The sequence below is a fragment of the Lepidochelys olivacea genome, assembly GCF_965140295.1.
Source record: "Lepidochelys olivacea isolate rLepOli2 genome assembly, chromosome: 13".
Classification (NCBI taxonomy): Eukaryota; Metazoa; Chordata; order Testudines; family Cheloniidae; genus Lepidochelys; species Lepidochelys olivacea.
In genome coordinates, this window is record NC_140423.1 from 20,882,974 (window position 1) to 20,905,789 (window position 22,816).

The following is a 22,816-nucleotide window of genomic DNA, read 5'->3' on the forward strand; positions in this document are numbered from 1 at the left end:
TTTTTAAAAAATCACAGTACTTCAGGCAGGAGCTGACACTTGGAGAAAGTTGGAAACGTTAAAGCATTCCATATACCTCCATGGCTGATTTTTTTCTTTTTCTTTATTGAAAAAGCATTTCCTGTGACACAGCAGGAGGCTTACAAGCCTGTGAGTCACAAGGAACAAGGAGTCATACCGAAAGCTAATTCCATTATCTGAGTGCCCAGCACATAGTCACTTGGAGCTACGAGCAGCTGTTCATTTGATTAAGTTCCTTATCAGTTTATCATTGGAGCACGCTGTCTGCAATCTCAGTTAATAGTTTTTGATCATGGCCATACCGAGGATAGGCCCCCGCCTTTTCACCGACAAGGGCTGGCTCCCTTACATGGCCTTTAATTCCTGGATGTCTACTAGGCACTGATGCACAGGTAATATTTAGTTATTTGCCTAGTTCACAGGGTTGCTGTGAGGACCAGAGCCGTAAAGCAATTTGAACATGAGAAGCACTGCACAAGTGTGCTTATTACTGGATAGCAACTGTTACTTCGCTACCTGAAAGCCAACCAACAACCAGATTTATAAAGAGTTTTGGGTTGGGTTTTTTTTGGCTAGGATCATATATGCTGTGCTAATGCCAGCCACCACCTCCCCTAGTTCACTGATGCAGGAGTTGATGACCAGGGGTTCCTTTATCTTTTGGTGACAGACTGTTAGGCTACTATGGGTGCCACTAGCAAGTATGAAAGTTAGGTGCTGTGAGATCTGAATGATGAATTCTTGGCTGGGATCGGGAGTGTTGGTATCTTGTCAACGCCCCTCCTATGATAAACCCTTAACCACTATGGTGATTATCATTAGGGCCATATAAATACCAAGCTAGATAGGATTTTGTCTACATACATTTCAGTTTCTAAATATCTTGGATACAGGTGCAGATATGCCATTGTGATAGCAGGCTCTCCATTCTCCACATTCCCTCCAGCATAAGCCGTGGCTATGATTCCTTTTCATCTCCCCGTCACATCTTTCTGAATTTTTGGTAACAAAAGGCTGTAGGTTAAGTCTGGCCATTTTTAAGGACCAGATTGGGAGTCCCCGTCTTCTCACTGCTCAGACATGTAGTTCCAATGAAGTCAATGGGAGCAAGTAACTGCTTGTCAGCAAGAGTGAGGGATTCACCCTCAGGCCCAATATGAAGTGGAGTTTGTACAGTCAGGTCTTTTAAGGGATGCTGATCCAATGTAATGGAGAGCCCTTTGGATAGATGAATTTTATTTTCTCTTTTGTAGCCAAATCTGTTACTATAGGGTGTGTTGTAATCACAAAACTCTCCACTTCTGGGAGCTGTTCAGTGTTGCTCAAAGGAGAATAGCAAAGGGTTCTTCTGTCCCATTTAACATGCAATAACCCAGTTTATGTTATGATGAGGGTGATGACGTGTAGATTTAAACATTTGCAAATATATACATTCTGAAATCAATCCACTCCTCCTTCTCTGACTTGCTAAAGCTCCGATTCAGGAACACAACATAGGCACAAGAGCACTTAAACACAAAGCATTGATATTAATGGAACTTAAGCATGTGCTTAAAGCTAAGCATGTGCTTCAGTGCGTTCCTGAATCAGTCTCAAGAGCAGTGGCTTCCCTTGGAGCTGTTCATGCCCCTGCTAGCACCAAATGTCAAGCATTTTTGTTTGCTTTCCATCCTGCTCAAAATGTTTTTCTTGGTCCTTTTAAAATCTAAACATAGATTCTGTTACTAATTGGGGACCCTCAGCTCTTATTTGAACTTTTTTTATTCTCAAATGATTCTTCTGTTCACCTTTATCTGGTGCCAATAAAATTCACAGTTGCGAAAGCCTAAGGAGGGGAAATTGGGCATACCAAGAGGTTTAAATTGACACAGAAAAGAGGCACTTTCAACTTGAATGTAAAAACCAAACAACCAGACTATCTAATTGAAAACAATTCCACTTTCTGACAGGTCCCATTTATAAGAGCATGTCCTGATTTTTTTGTTAATAATTTCTTTAAAAACGTGTAAGTGTTTTTTTGCTCCCCTGCTGGTGTTTATACAAGTCTTTTCCCCAAGAGAGAAACTGATGAAGAGTGAAACTGACTATACACAAAGTGCTGTCAACTGCACAAAATAAACAAGCAGAAAACTACAGAAAAATATATGTATTCTAATGTATTTCTGTTTTCTCCTCCTAGGTGTTACTTATAACCACTAATTGTAGGTGAATATATTTTTCCGACAGAAATTTGAGTGGCAAGGTGAAACGGCCATTTAACATTCATCTAAACAGGTTTTCATCACTTATTTTTAAGCCCTCTGTTTGACCTGAAGTGCATAGCATCTCTCTTATACACACTACACCTAAGAACCATGCTCTTTCCATGCAGGAGGAGCCCTCAAGATCAGGAGTGAACTAGAGAGCATAGATATGCGAGCTTTCTTCACTCATTGTATAAAGTGAGTAAGAGGAAGCCCACTGAGTCCTGAGCTCTTAATCCATAGCTGTGGATTTACACAGTGCATCTATTCTACTCGAGCCAGATTAATTTTTAAGCATCTTGGCAAATTTTAAAGCTTTGGTAGTGTGGATCCAGTTCCTTGGGCTGGTTGTGTTTTGCTCAGTGCAAAGTCCAGACAGCTCTGCACAAATTGTGATGATTATTTAGAGTGTGATAGTGTCCGAGATGCTGGGCAGACATTGAGATAGACACAGTCCTTGCTCCGAGGAGTTTACACTCTACAGCCCTGATCCTACAAAGACTCATGCACATGCTTCACTTTTAGCCCATGAGTAGTTCTACTGAAGCCAAGCTGAGCTGGTGAGTAGCTGGGCTTGTCTACATGGGAAATTGACTGGACTAGCTTCTGCGGAACATGCTCCACAATTTCTCAGTGTGAACTCTTATTCTGTTCAGTTTCCTCACATGGACATGAGCTATGTTTGCAGGCTGAGGGCTTAAAAAGACAAAGGACAAGGGATTACAACACAGAAGCAAAGGGCTCAAGGAGATGGTTGATATACACTTGTTAGTTCCCTTTTTACTTTTGTATATAATATAGAAATAAAGCATCCCCCATGACCCTGTACTTCACTTTTATTGGTTTGCTGCTGTCTTGCAGGCATTGCAGTAGAAATGGGTCTTTAAGAGCAAAGTGAATGATGAGGTGGCGGTGGCTATGTGGGGCACGCCCGGAAGGCGTAGGATGAAGGAGGCTATCATGAGCTTCAGTGGCATGACAGCCCACGATACTCTTTCTAATGTCATTAGCAGTACTTACAGGTGGGAAAGCAGTAAGGGCCATTACCCTCAACAATGATGTTTCACCCGGCAATATCAATTAGAGCCGGTGGAAAATTTTCCAGTGGAACATTTTCCATCAGAAAATCCTGAATCCACAAAATCGAAATGTTTTGTGAGCCTGTCGATTTCACTCACATTTTTTGATGGGAAAGTATCAAAACATTTTGTTTCACTAAGGCCAAACCAATTAATCTGGTCTTTTCCCTGACACATTACAATAGCATATATATGTCAAAATGATAGTCAAACCTAAACATTTCCATCGGATCAAAATGAAATATTGCAGCTTGCACAAAATTCAGAGATTTTGATTTTTTCTATCCTAATTTGAGACAAAATCAAGCCCATGAAAGTTTATGCTCTAATAAATTTGTTAGTCTCTAAGGTGCCACAAGCACGCCTTTTTCTTTTTGCAGATACAGACTAACACGGCTGCTACTCTGGAACCTGTCAGAATTTCCTGTGGGCCAGAAGTTTTATTATTTATTTATTTATTTATTTTGACCAGCTTTAATATTGCTAGAGAAGAGCAATACCAAAGCCTCAAGGAAATGTTATGGGCCAGATCTTCACCCCTTCTGGCTGATTTGCGAACAGTGAGGCTCAGGAGTCCTCTGGTGCTGGAATTGCAGGGTGGCACAAAGATGGGGAAGCCAGCCTCCATGACCTTCACCTCCAGCATAATGGATGTGGTCTAGAGTGCACTGAGCTCCGGCAATCCTCAGACAGCAGAGCCATCCAAGGCATGGTTCCTATCAGTACAGTGCTGCTCTAAGTTATGGTAGTGGCCGTGTCAGGGAGCAAGAGAGTGGGTTAAAGCCAACGTCCCTCCCATGCTGGGTATTGTGCCAAATGCAGAACAGGCAGGATGTTGTCCCAGAACTATTGTATATTGCTCCTTCGAGCTTGGGATGGGTTGAGGAGACTAGATTCTGGTTCTGTAAAATTGAAACCAGGTGTGGTTTGGATCCATGGCTACTTTCATCTAAGCTACAGTTTGGGGTGGAGGGAGGAGATATCATTCCAGCTTTGCCCCATTGCTCTTCTGAACCCAGCACAAATATCACACATCTGAACTGGTGCATAATCCATGCATCTCCCCACAAGAGTTTTTATCAAGGGACAAACAGACGTGTATTTCAGCCACTCAAACCAGTCAGATCCAAGGGATTGGGAGTAACGGCGCCACAGGGAACACAGCCTCAGGGAACTTTCTCTACACAAACCCCAATAGCAACAGTAGATCCTTGCTGCGATAACATCCATCAATTAGTAGATGAGCTGATTAAACAGTTGCCCTCTGAAAGGAGGAGAAATGTGTGATAAAAGGCTCCATATACAAGACTCAGCTCTGTGACTGAACCAGCTCCAGCAAAGTGCACAAATAACAACAGGAAGTTGTCCAATTTAGGACTTGAGTCAGCATTAGTCTAGTCACAGAGTTAGGGAGCAGCTTTGTACTCTAACTGCACAGTGATCTCACAGGATTCATTGCACTGAATTCTGCTGGTAGACTGAGGGGTATGTTGTAAGACAGGAGGTTAGAATGGACCTCACAGCAGCTGGGAGCCAGAACGCAGTAGTAATGTAAGCAGGAGAGAGGCATGGCCTAGGCACAAGTCTTGGAGCCAGGAACTCCTGGGTGCTAATTCCCACTTGGACAATGACTCTGCAATTGGGGGAAAATCCTAATTTCCTTCTTTGACAAGGTTACTGATGGGGAGAACGCAGGAGATGGCATATAGCTTGATTTTAGTAAGGCTTTTGACACAGTCTCACATGACATTCTCATAAGCAAACATGGTCTAGATTAAATTACTAAAAGGTGGGTGCCAAACTGGTTGAAAGACCGTACTCAAAGAGTATTTATCAATGGTTTGCTGTCTAACTGGGAGGCTGTATCTAGTGGGGTCCCACAGGAGTCTGTCCTGGGTTCAGTACCATTCAGTATTTTCATTAATGACTTGGATAATGGAGAATATGCTTGCAGATGCCACGAAGCTGGGAGGATTTGCAAGCACAGTGGAAGACAGGCTTAGAATTCAAAATGACTTTGACAACTTGGAGAATTGGTCAGAATGCAACAAGAAGAAATTCAATAAAGACAATGCAAAATGCTATACTCAGGATGGAAAAATCAACTGCACAGCAGTAAAACAGGGAGTAACTGGCTAGGCGGCACTACTGCTGAGAAGGATCTGGGGGTCAGAGTGGGTCACAAATTGAATATGAGCCAACAATGTGGTGCAGCAGCGAATATCATTCTAGGCTGCATTAACAGGAGTGTCGTATGAAGACACAGGAGGTAATTGTCCCGCTCTACTTGGCATTGATGAGGCCTCAGCTGGAGTACAATGTCCAATTCTGGGACACACTTTAAGAAGAGGTGGACAAACTGGACACAGTCCAGAGGAGAGCAACAAATATGCTGAAAGGTTTAGAAAACCTGACCGATGAGAAAAGGTTTAAAAGAACTGGGCATGTTTAGTCTTGAGAAAAGAAGATGGGGAGAGGGGGTCTGATAGTCTGTAAATATGTTAAGGGCTTTTATAAAGAGGACAGTGATCAATTGTTCTCCATGGCAACTAAAGGTAAGACACGAAGTAATCAGCTTAATCTGCAGCAAAGACAATTTCTGTTAGATATTTGGAAAAAGCTTCTAACTACAAGGGTGTTTAAGCTCTGGAATAGGCTTCCAAGGGAGGTTGTGGAATTCCCATCTTTGAACATTTTTAAGGACAGGTTAGACAAACACCTGTCAAGGATGGTCTAGGTGTACTTGGTCCTTCATCAGTGCAGGGACCTGGACTAGAATCAGTATTTCTCAGCGCTGGGTCCATGGACCAGCATTGGTCCTGTAGCTCTCCTTGACAGTTTAGGAAGGCAGCAATCCGGTCCCTGATATGAAAAGGTTGAGAAACACTGGTTTAGATGACCTCTCAAGGTCTCTTCCAGCTCTAATATCTATGAGTCTATGAAGTCACTTAGCTTCCCTGTGCCCCAGTTAGTGAAACTGGGGTGCTGATACCCCCTCACAGTGGGGCCATGAGGCTTAATGAGCTATTTGGACAGCACTTTGACAATGGAAAGTGCTAGTTATCATAAGGGCATTTAGGATCAATGGGACTACTTGCAAATTCAGGTACCACTCAGCATGAATAGGGGTGGCACAATCTGGCTCTCAGAGTAAAGTCCTGGCTAAGCAATAACCGTGAGTTGGAGGATGGTAGTGGGAACGTAACAGTTAACATATATTGGATGGGTGGAGACATCAAGAGGGGGAGAGGAGTTAATTAGGATAATGCAAGGAAGGTTAAACTAGGAGGAATGGCATGAAAGTGGGATTCAAAATGGAGGTGAATATCAGGGAAACTTTGAGTTGGTGGGAGGTATTAGACTGTAAAACAGTCTCCCGAGGGAAGAACTTGGAGCCCCATCACTTTTGGGACATTTCAGTCTAGATGGTGGTCAAAATATTAGCAATGTACAATAGGGAATGATTCAGCAGTGGCCCCTGGAAGAGACAAGATCACTAACCTTGTCTTTTCCCTGTCTCCTTTCTTGTGTCTCCTCATTTCCGCATGTGTACCACCTCCAGGCCTAGCACATCCCAGCATTTGAGTCATATTTTTACCTTCTTAGCAGCAGAAATGTAGGCGGGGAAATAATCCCAGGCCATACCTTTGGATAGGGAAGGGGGCGGATCTGGGCAGACATCAGTATTCTTCAAAGATGGCTCCAGGCAGTTCATTTCCTATCAGTGGGGAAGCTCACCAGGGTGTATCTGAGGCGAACAGAAGTGTGTGCATTAAAATGAAAGTAAATTAGGTCTGAATAAGATTAATAGGGATTTAACTGAACTGTGCGAACAGAGACTTCGGTCATGAGCTACTTATTAGCCAGCCTCAAGGGATTGTGCTACTTGTACTGGAGAAGTACAAGGATGTATTGTTGGTGTAATACCTGCGTTCAAAGGGACAGCAGCCGCTGCAGCTCTCAAATGAGGGGAGGAAGCTAGGATGGATTTGCTCTAATACAACCAAATGGCAAATAAAAAACAATCCCAACTCACAAATGTATTTCTACAAAACACAGACCTGCCCGATGGAGTGAAGGGAACTCAGCAACCACAATTAACTGAGGGCATCCAGCTGCCACTTCCTGGGCTTTGGGCTGCCAGGACACTCTGGTGCTGACTAGGGCTCTGCGCAGAGATCGATATTGGGATTCAGACTTTTGGACCAATATTCCTATCTGAAGGCAGGCTCTAAAAGTTTCCTTTACATAAAACAACAGTGACTTAGTCAGGTCTTCAGCTCTCTTTGGGAGGGTAACGACAAACCCACCACAAGGAAAGACTTCAGGGATTAAAGGATTTACCACATAAATGCAGTTGTTCTTTGTACCCTTTCTCTTAGCTTTTCTGCTGAGGATTTGAGCGGTGATGGTCACCAGAACCTTGCCTGAACTACCTATTTCCATCCAACTCAATGAACCGCCATCAGCCAGTACTATACTTCAGCCACTATTAAACTGGTCTAGATTCAAACCAGGGACCTAGAGGCAAAAATCCCCATTATCAATCTACTCAGCCATCCGATCCCCAGTCAGTATCATTAACAAGCAGTATTTTAATCATTACTACACCTTCCCTAGAGCTCTCAGAGCAAAAATATCCCATGAGACACAAATTAATTTAGTCATGGTATTGTTTCCTTTCTCGGGGGGAATGTATATTAAAGGACCGTTTGCCATCTTTCAAAAGGAGCTCAACACAAACATCTACAGTACCTTACAGTACCAATTAACGAATTCCTTACAGGTGAGGGGATCTGAGCAGCTTTTTTCTAACAGTCAGACCATTCTTATGACGAACATTATTTATGCCCCTACCCACTCACTCCCAAATCAATGGCTATTTTCACACTGAATGCTCAAGAGGAGGCAGCAAAGTCTAAAAAGTCCGTCACTGCATTTTCCCAGTTGTCTTTATTACATACACAGTTCAAGAGAAGTTAAAATACAACACATATTGTATTACTCATCTGTGAGCAGAGACTATATGTTTAGCTAATCAGAGGGCTGAACTACATTACTCTAAGGAATAGACTGGAACCTCATCTATTTTTAAAAAACAACCAACTAAATATTCACGATTCCTGTTTACCAAAGAGTGACTAAAATTCGGACTGGCAATAAAATGATGGGTTGACATGGAGGCCTGTCATTTCAGGGCAATGGCCATACAATCCCCATTAACTAGCATGCTATTTAGGATGCAACACAGCCTCTGCCTTTCCAGCTATGTGCATGTTACCACCAAATACTTTGTGCTTCTGTTATAACAAATCAAAAAACCCATCAAATCACAAGAAGCGGGACTGCTTCATTGGGCTAGGACACATGACCAGTGCTGATCTGTCCTCATTTTAAAAAGAATGGCAAACCCTAACTGCACCTACATTGGGACAGCAACAATTATTTTCATTCCCTTGGAATCTCTGGGCAGGAATATGGAGCAAAACAAGGAATTTGTGGCCTACAAAGATCACTGTTCTCTATCATCTGTTTCATAACATTTCTTTGCTGCATCGAGAGATCATTCTAGCTCTGGAGTTGGGGTAGAGGGTGGGTGGGGTCTTCTTTTGTCTATTAGTGTTTCATTCGGTACTCTGTTGAAAACTGTCTGTAGAACAAATGAAGAGTGAATTCACAGAAGGATTCTCCAAGTCAGGTTTTAACCACCACTAATGTGCTTCCAGCAACCAATGACAGTGACATTCTGTGTAAGCAGGGAGGCAGAGCATCTGGGACAGTACCTACAGCACAGCTGAGAAGTGATCAGAAGTTTGAGTCAGACCCCTCTGAGTCCAAAAAAACCCCAGAAACACAAAAAGGAACAGATGGTTCAGTCTCTCTCTTCAGCAGTGGTAATCTGTAGAAGTGCAAACATATTGTTTTGCTTACGTTGTAGACCAAATGCAGTGTAATATCTGATACCCACTCACAGGCATCAGTCCTGCAACTGGATCCTTCCTGTGTCCATTAACATCACTAAGATGCAGCATAGTGGCAGGGATCTGCCCACGTGGATCTGACTGCAGGACTGAGGCATTAATCAATAGAACACTTTCCTTCAAAGCAGATCCTAGTGCTGCTCTGAATTCTGAATGCATTTAAGCAGTGGTTCTCATACTAATGACCCACTAGTGATCAAACAAGCTGGCATGTGAGCTCTCATCAGGGGGTAGTGCTGCCCTATTGAGGCTCTGCTGCTGTATCACCATGTATGTTTCTAATCCTTTCCAGCCACATTTAAATCTAACATTAGGTCTCTGGCCTCAAAGTGAGAGCCTGGAGGTGCATGGCTATACAGCAACACACACCATCATCTATGCTGTGTTTCATAGCGAGCTTATTGTCCTGTGGATTTTGCATTGCCTCCTTTCCCCAGGGCAGGATAATAGCTGACTTCAGAAGGAGTTCAGTGAGAGGAGACACAGGATACCATGCTAGGCAAAGCTGCATGCACACCCAAAATTTGCCTAAGAGCATTATAGATGGGAGGTCTGATAGAATGATTTCCATGCTTTGCTAGCAGCAGAACGTGGTACATAGAGTTTCTGTTTGTTGTGGACAGACAGTTTGCAAAACTCCTAACCTCTCTGCTGCTGCTTCCTAGAATGGAACATCTCTGTATTTTTAAGAGCCCAGTAATCACCTAGTCCTTGCATTTTTTCAGCCCTTCTGACCATAGAAAGTTGCGGTTTCCACATTTTTTTCTTTCAGGTTGGAAGCAGAGGGGAAAGGTGTTTCCATGACTAGAGTGGCTAAAGAAAGCAGTCCCAGAGTGGTAGCGATAGGGGCAAGTGAAAGCCCTGAGCTGGGCGACTCTGGACTCAGGGGACTTATTACCTAAGGAGAATTTTTTTTTTTAAAAAACGTAACAAAGCCAAACTAAGCCATAAAATGCAGTGATGTATTTTAGATGTAACAACAATACAAGTGAATATAAAGCTGGGTGGTGTGATGTCCTTGATCCATCGGTCTTTAAAAGAATGACGTAGAAAAAGGTCTCCTCAGTGGCACAACACATGCCCCCCATTCCATGCCCTCACTTCACATCCCAGCCAGCAGGGAGGAGATGCAAGTGTAAGCTTTCCCTCCCCATCGGAGGTGAGATGATCCATGCTGACTAGGACAGTTAAATTAACCATCTGGCTGTGTGCAGTCCACTTGTCTTTAATGCTCCTTTACAAGGCCTTTTATCTCTTTTTCTTGGTTTCCTTCTTGGGTTTCTTGCTCAGCTGCGGAGCAGCCCCCTTTGGCTTCTTCACCACCTCTGAACTTTTAGACTCAAAACTGTCAGAGTCCTACAACAGTCAATTAAGAAAGGAACAGTCAGTAATGTTTTCAGGCATGAGATTTGTATTTCACATCTCATCCCAGTTCAGAATCTGAGTATCTATACCAAAAGGAGCAAGCAACTAATGTAAGGCCTTGTCAACACACACATTGCACCTGTTGGTTTAAACCTAGTCACATTGGTTTAAACATGCAGTCTGTAAATTACTGATGCAAGCTAACCCCTTGTTATCCAGATTTAATTTGATTTAGGAGTATCTATCTTGTTTCTTACACTGGTTTAAAATCATACACTGTTACTGATGCAACTCTGGGTATAGACCAGACCTCAGAAGCCAAGCAGAACCACATTCCATTACCAGTGAATTTGTTACACCCTTTAGGGAACACTTGGAGGAGGAAGAACAAAAGGACGGAGGGCAGGAAACAGAGAAGTGAAAATAAAAAAAATTCCAAATGGGAAGAACAGAAAAAGAATTCTGAAATCAGCTGAACATGTGCTGAAACATTCAACAGGGATTTTGCAAAAAGAAAAACATCATCATGCATCATACATCATCAGACAACCCCCACTCCTCCAAAAAAACAAAAACAAACCAGCAGCAGGAATTTAAAGCTCAGAGTTTGTAATCAAGCCCCCAGATCTAGGAGAGAAGTTAGAGACAAAGCTCTCTTCACCTGGACTAAGAAGGATAGCTTAGAGACATCCCAATCTCTTCCTTCAAGGGAGATGATAGATAACATTTCTATTATGGGAACCAAACTCTAGTCATCTTGGAAAAATGCAAGGGAGCAGAGCCAGTCTCATCCCAGAAGGCACACACATGCAGATTGCCTCGTTTCATTAGATGAGTTTGGACATAAATATTGCTTATGCTTCTACGTTTCTATCAATCAATATGTGCCAACTGGAAAAGGACACACAAAAATGGCAGAGAAAGATGTGTTAGTTTTAAGCTTCCAAGAGAGAGTTACAGATAATGCAGGGGGAGGGGAGTAGCTGACAGTATCCTTTTGATCAATGAGCTTGGTTCAAATGTTTCTCAAGTTACAATGAGCTTGGTTCAAATGGTTCTTAAGTTGCTGCGCTATTACTATCCATATCTTTGTGGCCTTCCAAGGGAGGAGTCTTGGCTGGCTTGCTGAAGGATGTAATCAGTGCATGGGGAGCTGGGAAACAGTACAGCAATACTGTGGAGAAATAGAGCACTATGCAGCTCCTATTCAGGGACACAGAGTTCACTGCTGCCATATGATGATCACTGCTGCCTTCTAATGTTCAAAGCAAGGTAGTCTTCAAAGCCTGAAGCCTCCTCAAGTGCAGGAGGCTGTTCTGAATTCTACACAGACTCAAGCAGTTGGTGTCACTCCCATGACCAGAGACATCTAATTCTTGTTTATTAGCTTGTAAATTGATCATATGGGACTTGTCTGCAGCTTCTCTAAGAGGGCAGCATATGTGTGTTGAAAATTTAAACACAGCATGTGCACACCAAGGGATGGTTCCTTAAGCATTACAACTCTCATTCAGTGCCTGGCTTTCAGCTCCTTATGACAAAGTGTGAACTCTCCTTATTGTTCACTTTCAAAGTTCAGGCCATTAAACGTTCCCCCCCAAACATAACAGGATCAAGAAAATGAAAGAAACCACATCTCCCTTCAAGCTGCAGCTTGCTCTCACATACATACACACAAACACACCTTGAGCAGGTTCGGCATCTTCCATCTTAGAAATATATCTAAAGATACTTTACATTCAATGCATTATTGCGGTGTTCCAGGCTTCAGACACACGAAGTAGAGTTAATATTGTGATAAAGATACCCCTCATCCTTTCACAACAAGGATCAGATTTTCTAAACCAGGGGTTGGCAACCTTTGAGAAGTGGTGTGCCAAGTCTTCATTTATTTACTGTAATTTAAGGTTTTGCATGCCAGGGGTCGGCGGCTGGAACCCCAGACTGGCAGTGGGCTGAGCGGGGCCGGCAGATGGAACCCCAGACTGGCAGTGGGGGCAGCAGACAGAACCCCAGATCGGCAGCAGACTGAGCTGCTCAGCCCGCTGCCAACTCTGGGTTCCGTCCATCCAGGCTGGCAGCAGGCTGAGTGGGGCCGGCGGCCGGGACCCCGGCTGGCAGCAGAGTGCCACTAAAAATCAGCTCGCATGCCACCTTTGGCACACATGCCGCAGGTTGCCGACCCCTGTTCTAAACAAATCTATTACCAGCAGTAAAGAGAACAAAACTTCCCAAGTTAAGTTGTTCCAGTAAATACTGGCCTCCACCCTACACATCAAGACAAATACATATACATAAAATCACTATGTATTGCGGTCTGATTGCCATCAGGAAAAGTTGGTGTAACGACTAAAGACCCTACAAATACATGGGTTACCAAGTGCATTTGAATCTTGTTCTATCAGAACAGCCAGTTGGACTTTGATCACTCCAGTTTAGCCCATATTTTACATTTTAACTCCATCTCACGTTTGCTTTGTGCCCTGTAGTTTACATTATCATCCCCCACTTGTGCGGACTACAGCCAGGTGGCCTTCCACATGTCTGCACAGAGGTGGGAGTCAGTCCTGAGAGCTGTGTTGCTGGTGTCAGCAAACACCGGGAAATTCAGCTGTATCACATGCAGCGCTACCCTTTATCAAGGATTATGAAAAGGCAGACTCTACTGAGGGTACGCCTTGATTGGCTTCTTGACCAACAGGGTAAAGAATGGACAAGACCAATACTAATATGGCAATGTAGATTTGAGACTGAAGTCACCCCTTTGTCTGTGTGCTGGAAGAAACTGGGAGCAATGCAGAGGCAAGGACACTTAGCCCACATGAAAAGTGCTGCTCCCTTGTGCTGATGCTCAGAGAAGCCCTGGCAGGCTCAGCTGTTCCCACCTTCTGTGGCTGGGGAGTGGGTTGCAGTGACGTGGGACTGTTAAGGCGGAAGAGAGGGAAAGGGATCCTCGCAGAAAAGACAGGAAATGCACTGAACTACAGAATTGCTGATCAACCATTAGGTTCTGGCTACCACCACTCGATTGTGCCCACTCATGCTGGCACTGCAGAGAGCAACTTACTGTCTTATGGGACTTTGAAATTGGGAGGATTATGGCCAGGACACAGATCAGCTGGAAAATGGCTCCAAAAAAGAGTCCATAGCGCAGCAGGTTCTCCATGAATGTGGGCTCTGGGACTTCAGGGGGAGAGAAATCCAGCTCGGCAGCCATGGCAGAAGCTCCTTCCTCCTTCATGAACACTCTCAAGAAGTCAGTTTCTACAGTGAAATAATGACAGAAGATTGTTTACTTTGAGGCATAGTTTCTAGAATTCAGTCAATTTTATTTTCCATTAAAAAACAACCTCACAGAATAAATGATGTTGGTGCCTCTAAAGGCATTGTCATGCTTCAGAGTCAATAACAAGGAGGGGACTGAAATTCACACTTCAGACGCCTTAATCTTTTGCAAGCTGCTGACCAGAATAGCCTTCCAATGACCAGAATAGCTTGCTTATGGGTGGGAGGAGGCTAAACAAATTGCCACGTATGTGCTGGCCATACAGTGATAGCGGGAAAGCAATGAGCAAGTATATATTTACCCCTGAAATGGAACATGTGATTGGACATTTATTACTACTTACATTTTGCATCACAGGAGAGCGTGCAGGTCTCAACCATGAACACAGCCCCATTGTACTAGACTCTGTACATACACATAGCAAAACAGTCCATGCCCTGAAAAGCGTACTAGCTAAATAGACAACACAGAGTATTATTATCCCCATTTGACAGATAGGCCCTGATCCAGCAAAGCACTTAACATGTGAGTTGACCCATAAAGTCAGTGGGACTACTCACATGCTTAAGTGCTTGGCTGAACTGAGACCTCTGTGACTTGTCCAAGGTCACACAGGAAGATTGTGGTGGAGATGGGAATCGAAGTTGGCTAGATTGTCGGGCTCAACAGGTAGTGATCAATGGCTCCATATCTAGTTGGCAGCCGGTAGTTAGCGGAGTGCCCCAAGGGTCGGTCCTGGGGCCGGTTTTGTTCAATATCTTCATTAATGATCTGGAGGATGGTGTGGATTGCACCCTCAGCAAGTTTGCAGATGACACTAAACTGGGAGGAGAGGTAGATACTCTGGAGGGTAGGGATAGGATACAGAGGGACCTAGACAAATTGGAGGATTGGGCCAAAAGAAAACTGATGAGGTTGAACAAGGACAAGTGCAGAGTCCTGCACTTAGGACGGAAGAATCCCATGCACCGCTACAGACTAGGGACCGAATGGCTAGGCAGCAGTTCTGCAGAGAAAGACGTAGGGGTGACAGTGGACAAGAAGCTGGATATGAGTCAACAGTGTGCCCTTGTTCGAGGGACGTGATCGTTCCCCTCTATTCGACATTGGTGAGGCCTCATCTGGAGTACTGTGTCCAGTTTTGGGCCCCACACTACAAGAAGGATGTGGAAAAATTGGAAAGAGTCCAGCGAAGGGCAACAAAAATGATTAGGGGTCTGGAACACATGACTTATGAGGAGAGGCTGAGGGAACTGGGATTGTTTAGTCTACGGAAGAGAAGAATGAGGGGGGATTTGATAGCTGCTTTTAACTACCTGAAAGGTGGATCCAAAGAGGATGGTTCTAGACTGTTCTCAGTGGTAGAAGAGGACAGGACAAGGAGTAATGGTCTCAAGTTGCAGTGGGGGAGATTTAGGTTGGATATTAGGAAAAACTTTTTCACTAGGAGGGTGGTGAAACACTGGAATGCGTTACCTAGGGAGGTGGTAGAATCTCCTTCCTTAGAAGTTTTTAAGGTCAGGCTTGACAAAGCCCTGGCTCGGATGACTTAGTTGGGGATTGGTCCTGCTCTGGGCAGGGGGTTGGACCAGATGACCTCCAGAGGTCCCTTCCAACTCTGATATTCTATGATTCTATGATCTCCTGAATCCCAGCTGGGTGCTTAAACCACAAGACCATTCTTCCTCTCCTTAAATTTTATTCCAAATCATTTGTTAATGGAGAAGCCTATTCATTTTGTGAATCAGGGAAACAGCTTTCTATAATAATGATTAAGTCTCTTGCCAGAATTGCTTGATAAATTCAGAGGCTGCACCTGCCATGGTAGTCACAAGAGTGAAGCTTAAGTGATATGAGATGCTATCAGCACCCTGAGAGGCATGCTCACAGTTTTCCTATTTCTACTCGGCAGAGCTGATTTAACGACATCCCGTTATGCTGACATACAACATTAAAGGGGCAAGGTCAACTTAAAAGGTTCCCATGTCCATAGACATGTGCAGGATCAGGGTCTAAAACAGTAGGACCGGTGATTTATTGGCTTGTGCACACAACATTTTCCTGTCCCCAATGTTAAGGCAGTTTGTTTGCGGGATTTCGCTATAGGTGTGTTTTAGTTAGATAGTTATCCCCAAAGCAACCTCTGTGTTTGTCTGACTGGGAGAGATATGACAAAAGAGTAAATGGCTTCTTTAAACTCTGTTTAAAATACAAGAGGCCAGTCCTTCAGCTGGATCTGCCCTCAGAGCAGGGCTGATGGGGCTCTACACAGGCACCTATGCAGATCCAAATGCAGGACTAAGTCCAAGGTGGTGTCAAGCAAGCATGCTCAGAAGTAATTTTTTTCAACTTTCTTATTTTAAAATCACCACGCAAACCAAGCAAAGTCATCAATTCTTAGTGAAGAACTGAGGCAGGGAAAATTTTAAACTTCAGTTATTTTGTTATCTGGCTTTGTTTAAAAAAGAAAAAAAAAGTTAGAACTTATTTTTTTTTTAAAGATTGTATTCCCTGCCCTCATCCTTCTCATCAAATTGAAAAACAGCAAAAAGGATTTTTGCTCAAGCTTTCAACAAACAACAATAACTTTTTTTATTTTTAAACACACTTCCACTAACCCCCACTGATACGTCAACCTACCAAAAATATATGTGCAAAAATAAACCAAAAAAGGGAACTGATACATACAGTGTGAAAATAGAGAACTCCTGATCTCATACAGCACAAATCTCCCTTCCATCCCTACTTATCTATTTCATATCTCATTGAGGCTTAGGGAAGTTTTCTAAAAATTTCCCCGGGGTGTTAGCAGCATCAGGAGCCCGAGTGTAGAAAGCATATCAGCTGCCACCACCATTTTAAGCACTGTGCCACTAGATCTGCTCAGAGCAGATCTAATTTATACAGTTAAAAAAATAAAAAAATCCCACCATAGAAAAGTTTTCTAGTGTAGATAAGGCTCCTGCATCTAACATAAAGCCCAAACCTGCAAACATTTACGTTTATACATGCATTTAACTTTACACACATTAGTACTCCCAGAGGGTCTAAGTTAAATACACGTATAAGTCTTTGCAGGATCAGGGCCTTACTGCTTGGCAGAACACTTCCAGCCCTTTGTCTTCACTGCAAAAAAAGTGAGTCTTTACACCAAATGTAAAGCCTTTACTTTACACCAAGTCTTTACCTCAGTGTAAAATCCTAGTGAAGACAAGGCACAGTAGTTTTTATCTCAAAACGCCAGTCAAGCTAAACCCTAGCGAGCCATGGGGTTGACTTCAACTAGCTACATCAAGTAGCTACATCAAGGTAAAAACTAGCTGTGCCTTGTCTCATAAGAACGGCCATACCGGTCAGACCAAAGGTCCATCTAGCCCAGTATCCTGTTTTCAGACATTGGCCAATGCCAGGTGCCCCAGAGGGAATGAACAGAACAGGTCATCATCAAGCGATCCACTCTCTGTTGCCCATTCTCAGCCTTTGGCAAACAGAGGCTAGGGACACCATCCCTGCCCATCCTGGCTAATAGCCATTGATGGACCTATCCTCCATGAACTTGTCTCCACGAGGATTTTACATCAAGCTAGCTATCTCAATGTAAAAAACACACTATTTTTGTAGAAGTGAAGACATAGGCACAGAGTTGTAACCCTGAAGCTAACAAGGAACTAGTCACACATAGTGGATTTTAAAGTAGGGATTGGGGGACTGGAAGTAGTGGATACCATGGGCTTAATCTGGCACCCACTGAAGTCAATGGAAGGTATAACAATTGACTTCACTGAGTGCAGGATCAGGCCCTGTGCCCAGTGGTTAAGAGTTTTCAGAATCAGGACCACAGGTTATGAGCTCTACAGAGGAGGGAATGAATTTGACTGTCATTTTATGATGTTTGTATAGTGCCTAAAATAAGGGGGAGGAGGACAATCCCTCATTTGGGGCCTACCACAATATAGCTATACAGCACCACGCACACCAAAACCACTAAGAAACAATGCATCATACATCCATCTATGGGTAAAGACAAAGAATGACAGTGTCAGAGCAAAAGGTGAATGTTTCCAGTGATCTGGCCAGATCTGGGTATCTGAAGCTAGTCAGTAGGCCCCTCAATAGAAACAGCCTGAATTTCAAGGGTGTTGGGAGCCAGCAGCTTCCATTGGCTTCCATGGGATTTCAAGGTGCTCCGCTCTTCTGAAAATGAGACCACTTCTATTTACAGCTATGGGTTTAGGGGCCTAACTTTAGGTACCCATGTTTGACAGTTTTGGCCTGGGACTTTAATGGAAACAGCTAAGCAGCCTTGTAGCTGAGTGACATCCTTCACGTTCAGGGTGTCTATTCAGTCTTTGATAAAGTCGGTTAAGAGGACACCTGGTCCCAGGCAGATTATAAAGAAGAAACGAAGCAAGGGGATTCATTTGGTGCATGTTTTCAATTGTGAGCCATGCACGGGGTGGGCGGGAGGATTCCCATTAACCTGATGAGACTTCTCCTGTCTATAATAAACAAAGGGGAGACATTTTCCAGTCCCCCAATCCCTACTTTAAAAACAAAAATCACTTCCTGATTTAGCTGTGGTGACTCAGACCCCTTCCTTATTCCGTTCTCCTACCAGGCACAGCGCTCTCCTCTGCACCCCCAGCTGCACAAAAACCTTTCTGAGCATCCTGAGTTTGTATCTCACCCTCCCAACCTGTCCTGAGCACCCCCACCATCCCTACATTCCTACCCTGATCCTCTGACCCCCATCCCATCCTCTGAGCCCCCCTCATCCCTACCCTGATCCTCTGACCCGCGTCCCATCCTCTGAGCCCCTCATCCCTACCCCGATCCTCTGAGCCCCGTCCCATCCTCTGAGCCCCCCTTCATCCCTACCCCGATCCTCTGAGCCCCATCCCATCCTCTGAGCCCCCCTCATCCCTACCCCGATCCTCTGAGCCCCGTCCCATCCTCTGAGCCCCCCTCATCCCTACCCCGATCCTCTGAGCCCCGTCCCATCCTCTGAGCCCCCCTCATCCCTACCCCGATCCTCTGACCCCCGTCCCATCCTCTGAGCCCCCCTCATCCCTACCACGATCCTCTGAGCCCCCCATTCCTACCCTGATCCTCTGAGCCCCATCCCATCCTCTGAGCCCCCCTCATCCCTACCCTGATCCTCTGAGCCCCCCCATCCCTACCCTGATCCTCTAAGCCCCCCCATCGTCTGAGCCCCCCTCATCCCCACCCCAATCATCTGACCCCCGCCCCATCGTCTGAGCCCCCCTTCATCCCTACCCTGATCCTCTGACCCGTGTCCCATCCTCTGAGCCCCCCTCATCCCTGTCCCATCCTCTGAGCCCATCCCATCCTCTGAGCCCCCCTCATCCCTACCCTGATCCTCTGACCCTGTCCCATCCTCTGAGCCCCCCCCATCCCTACCCTGATCCTCTGACCCCCGCCCCATCCTCTGAGCCCCTCATCCCTACCCCGATCCTCTGAGCCCCCCCATTCCTACTCCGATCCTCTGAGCCCCATCCCATCCTCTGAGCCCCCCTCATCCCTACCCTGATCCTCTGACCCCCGCCCCATCCTCTGAGCCCCTCATCCCTACCCCGATCCTCTGAGCCCCCCCATTCCTACCCCGATCCTCTGAGCCCCATCCCATCCTCTGAGCCCCCCTCATCCCTACCCTGATCCTCTGACCCCCGCCCCATCCTCTGAGCCCCTCATCCCTACCCCGATCCTCTGAGCCCCCCCATTCCTACCCCGATCCTCTGAGCCCCATCCCATCCTCTGAGCCCCCCTCATCCCTACCCTGATCCTCTGAGCCCCGTCCCATCCTCTGAGCCCCTCATCCCTACCCCGATCCTCTGACCCCCACCCCATCCTCTGAGCCCCTCATCCCTACCCCGATCCTCTGACCCCCACCCCATCCTCTGAGCCCCCCCTCATCCCCACTCCGATCCTCTGACCCCCACCCCATCCTCTGAGCCTCTCCTCATTCCCACCCCGATCCTCTGACCCCCGTCCCATCCTCTGAGCCCCCCATCCACCTCCCCGATCCTCTGACCCCCGTCCCATCCTCTGAGCCCCTTCACACTCCCCCTCCCTCCCGATCCCCCACCCCCGCGCCTCTCACCTCCCGCGCCAGCGGCCAGGCCTCGCCGCCCGGGAAGTGATTCCTCCCAGCGCCGCAGGAAGCGCTTCCTCCCTCCCCTCCCGTAGCAACCAGCTCCGGGCCGGCGTTGCTAGGGACCTCCCACACCCCGCCGCGCCGCATGTGACCCGCCCCCCGCCGCGAGCCTTGTTGGCGTTTAACTGCTTTGTGACGCCGCAGCCACCAGCGGGGAGCGGGGCCGCGCGCTCAGCGCACAGACCCCGGCCGGTCCTTACCCCGGGCCCGGCGCTGCTCTGCCCGGACCGAGTCTGCAGGGTGGAGCTGGGCCCGTGCTGCCGCGCTCAGAGCCCGAGCCGCCGCGCTCAGAGCCCGAGCCACGTACAGGGGTCGGACTCAACTGGGGCCCCCGATCCTGCAGCCAGCCCCCCAGGGGGCAAGGGCGGGGTTGTGTGCGCCAGTGCTATTCCAAGAGTGGGGTGTTTTAAAAGGAGATCTTTGAGCCCGCTCTCTCCTCCACCCTTGTCCTGGCCCTCGACGTCCCGCAGACTCAGGCACTGTTGCAGGGGTGGCTCCTTTACGTGGGGCTCGCGGAGCCCCATCCCACTGCCCCCCATTCTCCACCTATCAGACTGGGGCAGGTGGCGCTCAGGCCTTCTGCCCTGTGGGGATGGGGAGGGTCATGGGGCTTCAGCCCCAAGGCAGGCACCTGCTGGGGCTCGGGGCTTCAGCAGAAGTGGGGCTGAAGCCCCAAACCGCAGCAGGCGCTCGCCGCATGGCTGAAGTCTGGAGCTGTGGCAGGTGCACCCAGCTCTCGAGCTTCCGCAGATTATCGTATGTGGCTCAGAGGGTGAGTACGTTTGGCCACCCCTGTACTATAGAATCATAGAATATCAGGGTTGGAAGGGACCCCAGAAGGTCATCTAGTCCAACCCCCTGCTCAAAGCAGGACCAATTCCCAATTAAATCATCCCAGCCAGGGCTTTGTCAAGCCTGACCTTAAAAACCTCTAAGGAAGGAGATTCTACCACCTCCCTAGGTAAGGAGGACACCAGAGAACCGGAATAGAACAAAGGGTTTAACTCTGTCTCATAAACATACTATGCGAAATCTAAGTGGGGTCCTAATTATCCCCCCCTTCCCTTTGTTTTGGGGTTATTTTTCTTTCTTCCTACTCCTAATTCCTGGTCCCTCCTCTTTCTTCCCTCTCATAGGTTTGCTCAGGTGATGCAGCAGCCTGTCTCCTTTAGATTTATCATCTCCACCCAATTGTTCCGCTTCTGCAATCCCTTATCTCACCGTTAAAATATTTAGCTGTCATTTAAGTTTATTTCTACTGTTTGCTTCAGTGGCCTCAGGCAATTTATTCCAGATGTGTCTTGTTCTGTATATAATTGGCACCCTGTTTAATGCTACTTTCCTGATTTTCAGAAAGCAGATGGTTTTGGAAACCCCTTCTAGTCTGGCTCTGTCTTATATCAAACCCTTTCATAAGTCTGAATACGCAGGTAAAGTCACTTTGAAGTCCCTCTGCTTCTTCACATTCAAATAGGACCACTATCTCAAGACTTCTCTTTTCAACCATGCATTCAGCCTGAACGCTGTACATTGAGGCCAGCTGTGGAGCAGTACCATCCAGAAGGGCACATTTCCAAATATCAGGTCCAAAATAGCTTGTGATTCTGTTGTCTGTATTCAACAAACTGCCTAAGGAAGAAATCTTGTACAGTGCTGCCTCCTCAATCTACATGTTCCCCTCAAGATTGTTGTGTTATCTAAATATATATGAATAATTAACACAGGCCACCCTCCCATCTATGATCAATCACCTGACTTTTCCCTTTTCACAGGCTTCTTTTTACCTGTAATTTTCCTGAGCTTGTCTCCTTAAAGTGCTTTGGCACAACCATTATGAATTGCACATCAGTCTGTGCTGCGTCCAAGGAATCTCTCTGTCATTTAGTTGCCCAGATTCAGGGCCCAATCATGAAAGGTAAGGGGGGGAAAAAACAACAACTTTTTCGCTTCTTTGTCACGTATAAAAAGTCTGAAAGATTTTTCTTTTTCTCCCTATTTTTTACCTTTGAAATATCAGTAATGTCAAATCTAGTTTTCCTTGTTTTGTTTTTTTTTCCTTCTGAGAACTCACTGACTATCCTAAATGGGTGTGGGGAGTTTTCTGAGCCCTGTGAAGGGTCAGACAACTGAGTCTGTAATAAATGACTGCTTGTCAAGTGTTTTGAGTTCAATAGGTGTTAGTAAAAACAGGCAAATAAAAATCACTTCCTCCCTCATGTAACAGGTTTCACTTATTTGTTACCTGAGATGTCATAGTCCTACTAGTTCTCTGGTTTTCCATAGAGATATCCATGTTAAAAAGGGTATATAGGACACCTGGATGTATAACGTGAAAAACATTTAGGAAAAAAATCCCTACCTTAGAAACAATTCTGGGAACTGACATCACCCATGGCTGCTTACATTTAGAGTTGAACTGGGGAGGGCAGTGAGATCTGCCACTATTGACCCAAAACACTGAATTAAAAAAATCATCTCTGGGACCGAGAAATCCTTTTACCAATAATTCTGTGGAAATGGAGATCAAGGAATGTCCTGGCAAAGGTGGCCAGATGACATTCCTGACTGAGAGAAGACTCAGGGTCAGGTTGTTAGCTGGTGTAAAGATACCAAATCTATTGAATTCAATAGAGCTCTGCAGATTTACACCACCTGAGAATCTGGCT

General features: G+C 45.7%; 1 protein-coding gene across 1 annotated transcript; it reads right to left on the minus strand.

Moving 5' to 3' along the window:
• Positions 1-10,265: 10,265 nt before the first annotated feature.
• MANBAL (mannosidase beta like) lies at positions 10,266-20,188 on the minus strand. Its single transcript, XM_084646063.1, has 3 exons — positions 20,097-20,188; positions 13,757-13,953; positions 10,266-10,680 (listed from the first exon to the last, which is right to left on the minus strand). The coding sequence occupies exons 2-3, from the start codon at positions 13,928-13,930 to the stop codon at positions 10,573-10,575; spliced, it is 282 nt and encodes a 93-aa protein (XP_084502189.1). The 5' UTR covers positions 13,931-13,953; positions 20,097-20,188; the 3' UTR covers positions 10,266-10,572.
• Positions 20,189-22,816: the final 2,628 nt, after the last annotated feature.